This window comes from Mandrillus leucophaeus, unplaced genomic scaffold, assembly GCF_000951045.1.
Source record: "Mandrillus leucophaeus isolate KB7577 unplaced genomic scaffold, Mleu.le_1.0 Scaffold48, whole genome shotgun sequence".
Classification (NCBI taxonomy): Eukaryota; Metazoa; Chordata; class Mammalia; order Primates; family Cercopithecidae; genus Mandrillus; species Mandrillus leucophaeus.
In genome coordinates, this window is record NW_012105142.1 from 465,742 (window position 1) to 474,538 (window position 8,797).

Sequence of the window (8,797 nt, forward strand, 5' to 3'; positions counted from 1 at the left end):
AAAGAGCGAGACTCCGTTTCAAAAAAAAAAGTCCCCTAAGATGCTTTCACTTCTCAAAGCAGTTCGAGAATCTGGGTGACTGACTTTAGGTCCCATGAGTTTTTCCTTATTATGATAAGGGCAAGAATTTAACTTTGAAAATGGATTTCTATTAAGGAAAAGTTCCACTGATAAAAATATACCTAAAGTTTCTGACAGTCTGGTTTGACTACCTATGCTATTTTTTTTTTTTTTTCCTTGAGACTGAGTCTCGTTTTGTCACCCAGGCTACAGTGCAATGGCACAATCTTGGCTCACTGCAACCTCCGCCTCCCAGGTTCAAGCAGTTCTCCTGCCTCAGCCTCCCAAATAGCTGGGACTATAGGTGCGCACCACTACACCCAGCTAATTTTTTGTATTTTTAATAGAGATGGGGTTTCACCATGTTGGCCAGGCTGGTCTCGAACTTCTGACCTCAAGTGATCTGCCCGCCTCAGTCTCCCAAAGTACAGGGATTACAGGTGTGAGCCATTGCACCCGGCCTACTATCTTGAAGTGTTCTGTTTGCTTGATTTTTTAGAGATGGGGTCTTACTATGTTACCCAGGCTGGCCTCGAAATCCTGGGCTCAAGCGATCCTCCTGCCTTGGCCTCCCAAGCTAGGATTACAAGTGTGCACCACCACACCCCACCTCTTGAAGTGTTATTAATCAAATAAGAAAGTGTTTAACTTTTATAATGATAACTTAAAAACATAAGTAACATTGTAAATGTAAACCACAGGAGCAGCATTAAGAAGGTGGCAAATGAGAGAGGCATAATGCTTTTGTAACTTGACATAGCTGAGTTTCATAGCTTCAGTAGGGAATAAAGTTTGCTATCCGGATTTCGTTTTAGTAACAAATTATAGAAGTAATTTATCAAAGCAAATCTACAAAATGTGTACATTTGTAATATCCAGGGATATACAAATAAGTTCATGTAGAAAAAACAAGAATTTATATGAGTATGTAAGGGGAAAATTAGCTTTAATCTCAAGAATACATTTTGTACTGATGTAAAGGTTTATCCAACTTACTCTGGATAAGGGTCGGGAACATTAAATCTCTTACATAGCAGCTTGTCAGGGTGCCACTCAAACGTGTCTCGGGTGAGCTTCCCAAACATCTTCATCTTCACGGCCGACTGCTTGTCCCCAACATCATTCTGGGAAAAGACATGCATTTTGTTTCATCAAGTGGTTGCACCATTGACCTGACTGCCCTCCCATTTAAAATTTTCAAGCAATCTTCTAGAAATGCGAAAAAAGTTTGTGCTATAACATTTTTGCTCCAGTACATTGGAAACTAGGCATAAAATGGTTTCTTATTCTCCTATACCATGTATGTTTTGATCTTCTCACCGAGGGATTAAAAATATTTGGCTCGGCTGGGTATGGTGGCTCATCTCTGTAATCCCAGCACTTTGGGAGGCTGAGGTAGGCGGATCACCTGAGGTCAGGAGTTCAAGACCAGCCAGGCCAACATGGCGAAACCCCATCTCTACTAAAAATACAAAAATTAGATGGGTGTGGTGGTGAGCACCTGTAATCCCAGCTACTCGGGAAGCTGAGGCAGGAGAATCGCTTGAAGCCAGGAGGCGGAGGCTGCAGTGAGCTGAGATCGCACCACTGCATTCCAGCCTGGGCGACAGAGAGAGACTTCATCTCAAAAAACAAAAGAAAAAACACTTTTGGCTAGGCAGTGCTTTAATATTAAAGTTCACCAGGTAAGGGACATGATGACAACAGACCTCTTGGTCTCGAGGGACTTCAACCTGATCTGAGTCATCCTCCTCCTTGGCGTGAGTGAACCTGGAGGACAAGGTCGAATGGGAAGACGCGTACAGCAGGGCCGCCCGGGCAAACTCATCCCGCTCCCGGCCTCGCTCCCACTCTGTCATGCTGGGGTCCAGACAGCGTTCCAGAGCATCTGCGGGGCAGAGAACAGGAAGCGTCTTCACTTCTCAGAAAAACATGGGGCTTACAAGAGAACATCTGCTGGGCACCACTGTATATTTCCTAAGTCCTTATCCTTGTTTTTATGACTATGGGAATGGTGAGGTATTTGGCAGGTAATACTGTTCTTTCCTTCAAAATTGTGCTTTTTCAAAAAAAAATTAGGCCAGGCGCAGTGGTTCATACCTGTAATCCCAGCACTTTGGGAGGCCAAGACAGGTGGGTCACTTAAGGTCAGGAACTCGAGACCAGCCTGGCCAACATGGAGAAACCCCATCTCTACTAAAACTATAAAACTTAGTTGGGCATGGTGGTGCACACCTATAATCCCAGCTGCTCAGGAGGCTGAAGCAGGATAATCGCTTGAACCCGGGAGGTGGAGGTTGCAGTGAGCTGAGATTGCAGTGAGCCAAGATCCTGCCACTGCACTCCAGCCTGGGCAACAGAGCAAGACTCCATTCAAAAAAAAAAAATTATTATTTTTATATTTAAAAAAATATATATATACATATATATACACGTATTTTTAATATAGGTAGGATCTCACTATGTTGCCCAGACTGGTCTTGAACTCCTAGGCTCAAGTGATCCTCATCTCAGCCTCCCAAAGTACTGGGATTACAAGCATGAGCCACCGTCCCCAGCCAAAATGATGCTTTTATTGAATTCTGTCTACCAAACATAACAGAGAAAACCATGTGGGAGACTAATGCTTGGTTAAATCTTTAGCAGTAAGGAACCTGTCACCACTCCCAGACAGTGATAAGTTGACCCCAACCACATCCTGACGTTTTGGCAGAAAAACACTCTTTCACTAACCAATTTTTTTTTTTTTTTTTCTGAGACGGAGTCTTGCTCTGTCGCCCAGGCTGGAGTGCAGTGGCACGATCTCTGCTCACTACAAGCTCCACCTCCCAGGTTCACACCATTCTCCTGCCTCAGCCTCCTGAGTAGCTGGGACTACAGGTGCCTGCCACCACGCCCGGCAAGTTTGCAAGTTTTTTGTATTTTTAGTGGAGACGGGGTTTCACCGTGTTAGCCAGGATGGTCTCGATCTCCTGACCTCGTGATCCGCCCGTCTCAGCCTCCCAAAGTGCTGGGATTACAAACGTGAGCCACCGCGCCTGGCCCACCTTTTTTTTTTTTTTTAAAGCAAATAAACATTAGTGATGTAGGTTCTTAGTACAGAGTTAAGGCACAGTAAATAACTTTACATTCCACAAAGATCTGCTTTTAAAAACTAACCCTGTAATTTACTGATAACCTCTCACGAGGACTACTGCATACAACAGCAACCCCTTTCCTCATTCTTGCCATATTTACTTCAAAGATCACAAAGTGATTGTTTCTCCTCTGTAACGGTTCAATAGCCAACTATTGTTTTAAGTCGAATTTAAGACTATGAGTCAGGAGTGGATGGTTAGGATCTTTGGATAAGGTGGAAGATGATGTTGATATGAAATGTGAAATGCAATGCTTGTAGCAGTCAAGCACTTGCAAACACCAAACGGCCTGCAAGCACCGGCCACCGCCAGTTGTATTCTCTACTTAAACAGCTAGCTTTGGCCTGAGATATGGAGGAACATAAGCTAACTGTTCTTGCTTTCTGAGGTCAAGAGCCTTTGCACCATTTGCAGCAGGATAAAGCAAAAACACTGACAGAACGGGATACCTCAACTGTAAATATGAGTCTAGGATGAGAACAGTGAGAACGTGGCCCCGCCCTGGCCGAGATGTGGGAGACCCAGGCCCAGCACCCACCTTTCTGACCCTGTTTCATGTGTACTAAGAACTCTTCGTATCGCTTTTGCTTTTCCGGATCTTTGGCGAAAGGCTTGAAGTTGCTGGCTTTCAGGGTGGCCGTCCCACCACCTAATGCCACGTGCCAAGAGCAGTGCCCAGCAGCTGCTGCAGGGGAGGGCTGGGCTCTGCTGCTCTGGGCGTTCTGGGCCAGACTCCTGGCCTTGAGCTGAGCTGCTTTCAGGTCAGTTGCCTGCTTCATTTCTTTGATTCTCTCTTTATCTTTTTGGGACAGAAATTCTAACACTGAAGTAGCTGAACCTAAATAAACACAGTAATTAGAAGAGATGAAAAGAGTCATAAAACAACCACATTTTCATTTCTCTGTACATACATTTCAATATCACAAATTTACATAATTGAGGATGAGTATTTTATGTTTAGTGTTTCATTTATGTTCATATATCTTTGTGGACTAGACAGTGAAAAATGAGATTCTTTGTTTTTTTTTTTTTTTTTTTGACGGAGTCTGGCTCTACTGCCCAGCCTGGAGTGCAGTGGCACAATCTCAGCTCACTGACTGCAACCTCCCGGGTTCAAGCGATTCTCCTGTCTCAGCCCCCCGAGTAGCCGGGACTACAGGCACGTGCCACAATGCCCGGCGAATTTTTTGTATTTTTAGTAGAGACAGGGTTTCATCATGTTGGCCAGGCTGGTCTCGAACTCCTGACCTCAGGTGATCCACCCGCCTCGGCCTCCCAAAGTGCTGGGATTACAGGTGTGAGCCACCACACCTGGCTGAATCCTATGTTTTTTTGGAGACATGGTCTCGCTCTGTCACCTGGACTGGAGTACAGTGGTGTGATCATGGCTCACTGCAACCTCCACCTCTCGGGCTCAAGTGATCCTCCCACCTCAGCCTCCTGAGTAGCTGGGACCACAGGCACACACAACCATGCTGGGCTACTTTTTATATTTTTTGTAGAGACAGGATTTCGCCATGTTTTTCAAGCTGGTCTCAACTCCTGGGCTCAAGAGATCATCCCACCTTGGCCTCCCAAAGTTCTGGGACTACAGGCATGAGCCACTGAGCAAGGCGAAGATTCCTGTTTTATAGTCAGCAAAAATGGAAGTTAACACATGCACACTTACAGGGCACATGAGTGGTCCCAGGATGCGGAACCTGACATCCCCAGCTCCAGACCTGCAGTCCGCCACCACTAACCCTGATTCCGAGCGTAGCTCCCCAGCAGGTCCTCACTAATGGCACAAACACTCATGGGTGCCAACTCCACGCCAGGACCCGGCCCAGGAGCTCGGAGGGCAGTGGAGACAGGAAAGAAGCCAAGGAGCCACATGCTGGCCCTCAACAGAGGAGGGCTATGAAAAAAATAGGGCGACGTGACTGAGGGGGGGCTTGCGTGAGCGGGCTGGCAGAGGAGGCAGGCAGATAACCAGCTTATATGGTGGTCAGGGAAGGCTGGAAGAAGACAACATTTGAGATAAGTCCTAAGCTAAAAAAAAAAAAAAAAAAAAATCCAGATTCACAAAAATATGACGGAAGAACAGAGAGGGAGGAACAGCAAACACAAAGGCCCTTAGGCAGTGTCATGGGTGACGGCGTGTTCACAGGAGGAAAGGAGGAGGAAGCTACACTGCGGGAGGGTAAGGGAAGGTGGTGGATGATGCAGCCTGAAAGGCGGGCGGGGGGCCGCACAGGGCCTCGTGGGGAGCCTGGAGGTTTCTGTAGGTGGGGGAGGTGCTAGCTGGTATAGTTGGCCTCATCCAGCTGCTGGTAAGGAGAACAGACTGCAGGGGGAATGGACAGAAACAAGGAGACCATCAAGGAGGCTGCTGCAACGGTCCAAGTGGAGGGGCGGGGCTCAGACCCAGAGGTCACGGATATGCAGATGAGTAGTGGACGGAACCCCAACACATTGTGGGTAGAGCTGAGAGGACTCACTGAGGGCCGGGGAGGGCCAGGAAGGGCGGGGAAAGACCAGAAAGAGAGGAGCTAAGAATTAGGCCTCCAACATTCCGGTCCGAGCAGTGGATCACGGTGGCACCATTTCCTGAGATGAGAAGACTTAGATGAGGAAGCGCAGTGTGTGATGGGGGGGTGGGGAACCAAGGGTTCTGTTTGCCAGTTATAGGAGACACCTATTGGATTCCCCCATGGCAGTGAGGCTCGAGCCCCTGAGAGTCCAAGTCCACCTCTCATGGTGGGTCTTTTCTGCTGCACCCTGCAGGGGATTCTCCATGTCTTTCCGGACTTTCAGACGCATTCATCCCTTTCAGAATTTCCGGAGACGAGTTACACAACGCGATCCCCAAGAGGAAGAAAACGTACTCTCCCAGGCTGTGCAGAGAAGGCGAAGGCACCTTAACCACCTTAACCACATTCCCTGATAATTATCACAAGTCTGAAAACAGCTGAGCTTACAATAAAAGTGATTTGAATGACATCAACCAAACTGAAGGTGGAAAAACAAGCCTTGGCTCGGCGCAGAGGCTCACACCTGTAATCTCAGCACTCTGGGAAGCCAGAAGTTCCAGACCAGCCTGGGCAACATAGTGAGACCCTCATCTCCATTAAAAAAAAAAAATTGTTTTAATGTGCCAGGTGTGGTGGTGGCGCATGCCTATAGTCCCAGCAACATGGGAGTCTGAGGTGGGAGGATCGCTTGAACCCAGGAGTTCCAGGTTATAGAGAGTTATCACTGCCTTCAGCCTGGGTGACAAACCCAGACATTATCTCAAAATAAATAAGTTTAATAATAAAACTTAAAAAAAGAAGTAAAAGCTATGCACACTATTACGTATGCCATTTACAATAAATAGTGTTATTTCCACAGTTTGGGAATACAAATTCACATAAAAAACTGCAGTGGGAAAACAACTTTCCATTTTTATTTTGATAACTCAAGTTATGTGAAATGTAATGATTTCAGTCTTTTCCATGGCACATACCTTGAATAGGCGTCTCTCCAAGCAACTCTGCCCGTTTGGAGGCATTCAGTTGGTGCTTACTGTGTGTCCCTGGGTCAGGTGTTGCCTTTCCAGCTGACTCTGATAACACCTGCAGTAAGTGTGAGTTCTCGGAGGTGGTGGCCACCATGGGTCTGAAATAATGCACTGGTCGATAGTCTCTTGGCAACTCTGGAGGTGGATAGATCTTAACAAAACAAGACAAATCCCAGAAAATACAGGCTGCAAGATCATGTTTGATTTAATCAGGAAAACCTGTTACCTCTGAGCCTTGTTAACCCCGCCCCTTCCCGGGTTAACACTCAGCAGGCAGGTAGCCCAAGAACAGGCTGGCCAGAGGTCCAGCCAGCATCCCCTCTGGACCGGAGGGTCACGAGAGCCACCGTGTTCCAGTGGTCAGGTATTTCGAATATCCTCCTACCCATTTCTACAGAAAGAAGCTAATGTGCCTGTTTCATAGGATAAGAACAATAAAGATGACAATAGATCATAAATGTCAGGGCTTACAGGTAGGGCTGGCCCACTGTACATCGGAAAATGTAGAAAAGTACCATTCAAAGCATGAAAGAAAAATAATGGCAGAGCACAGTGGATCACGCCTGTAATCCCAGAATGTTGGGTGACCAAGGCAGGTGGATCACCTGAGATCAGGAGTTCAAGACCAGCCTGGCCAACATGGTGAAACCCTATCTCTACTAAAAATACAGAAATTAGCCAGGCGTGGTGGTGGATGCCTGTAATCCCAGCTACTTGGAAGGCTGAGGCAGGAGAATTGCTTGAGCCTGGGAAGCAGAGGTTGCAGTGAGCCAAGATCGCACCACTGCATTCCAGCCTGGGTGACAGAGTGAGACTCCATCTCAAAAATAATAATTAATAATAATAACTGTAGTTATTTTTAAATTCAGAATTCTTTTTTCTAGTTATGTTTCAGTTGCGAATTGAAGCTTCAGGCCTTCTTTTTTCTTTTTTTTTTTTTTGAGACACAGTCTTGCTCTGTCGCCCAGGCTGGAGTGCGGTGGTGCAATCACAGCTCACTGCAACCTCCGCCTACTGCATATGCAATTCTCCTGCCTCAGCCTCCCGGGTGGCAGGAACTACAGGCACGCATCACCATGCCTGGCTAATTTTTGTATTTTTAGTAGAGATGGGGTTTCACCATGTTGGCCAGGCTGGTCTCGAACTCCTGACCTCAAATGATCCACCCACCTCAGCCTCCCAATGTGCTGGGATTACAGGCGTGAGCTACCATGCCTGGCCTATTTTTTTCATCCAAGATATTACTATGAATAATGTGAGTAGAGCCAAGAGGACCTGGCCCAGGACCTAGGAGGGCAGTGGAGACAGGAATGTAAATTTAGTTGACAAAAGTGAAATGAAAATCTATTTGGGAAATTTGGGGATTTTTAATACTGACAGGCATGAATGATGGCACAGCAGATAAGGTAAAGGAAAGTACTAGATATTGTTAAATAACTGCATTAAATGGTCTCCGTTGCTCTTGGTCTAACAAACCCCCATGTATTTGTTACTTAAGCTATTATCTAGACTTTTCTTTACTATTTTCCCCCCAAATTCACACTGAAATATTCTCTAGATTTTTAAGCTATGTGAAAGCTCAAGTCCATGATGAGGTAACCCTGTAGCTGTGACCCCCCTCTCCCAGCCCCTCTCTCCTCTGGCTCTCAGGCCCAGGTGCATGCTGGACTCGCCTGAGGAGTTGTAACTATACTGATGCCTGTGCCCCACCCCAGACAGTGTGCTATAACTGGAGTTCCCCAAGCTCCCCAGGTGGTTGTTAAGGTGCAGACCCTGGCTCGAGCCCTTGGCACAATGAAAGTCCATGAAACAGTGGTGTTATCATTGTCAAGAAATCCTGTTTTTTTATCGTCTTAGCCTTGTCACCTTCTGGAGACACACCCCCAAATCAGCCAGAAAACACTCATGTTACCACCACACAAAAACCCAGAGGAGCATGGCAGAAAGGAGGAGTGTGTCCACAACTTCTCTATATCCTCCATGGGATTCAAAGTATTTCTTTTTTTTTTTTTTTTTTTGAGACAGGGTCTCACTCTGTCGCCCAGGCTGGAGTGCAATG

At 46.6% G+C, this 8,797-nt stretch overlaps 1 protein-coding gene across 1 annotated transcript in view; it reads right to left on the minus strand.

The window, feature by feature from the left end:
- GPATCH1 (G patch domain containing 1) overlaps positions 1-8,797 on the minus strand; it is a 47,651-nt gene that overhangs the window by 15,416 nt on the left and 23,438 nt on the right. Inside the window, exons 8-11 of the mRNA XM_011995278.1 lie at positions 6,685-6,889; positions 3,736-4,035; positions 1,770-1,948; positions 1,057-1,184 (exon numbers count right to left, since the gene is read on the minus strand). Of these exons, the coding sequence (XP_011850668.1) occupies positions 1,057-1,184; positions 1,770-1,948; positions 3,736-4,035; positions 6,685-6,889 (812 nt within the window). The remainder of the gene's footprint in view (positions 1-1,056; positions 1,185-1,769; positions 1,949-3,735; positions 4,036-6,684; positions 6,890-8,797) is intronic.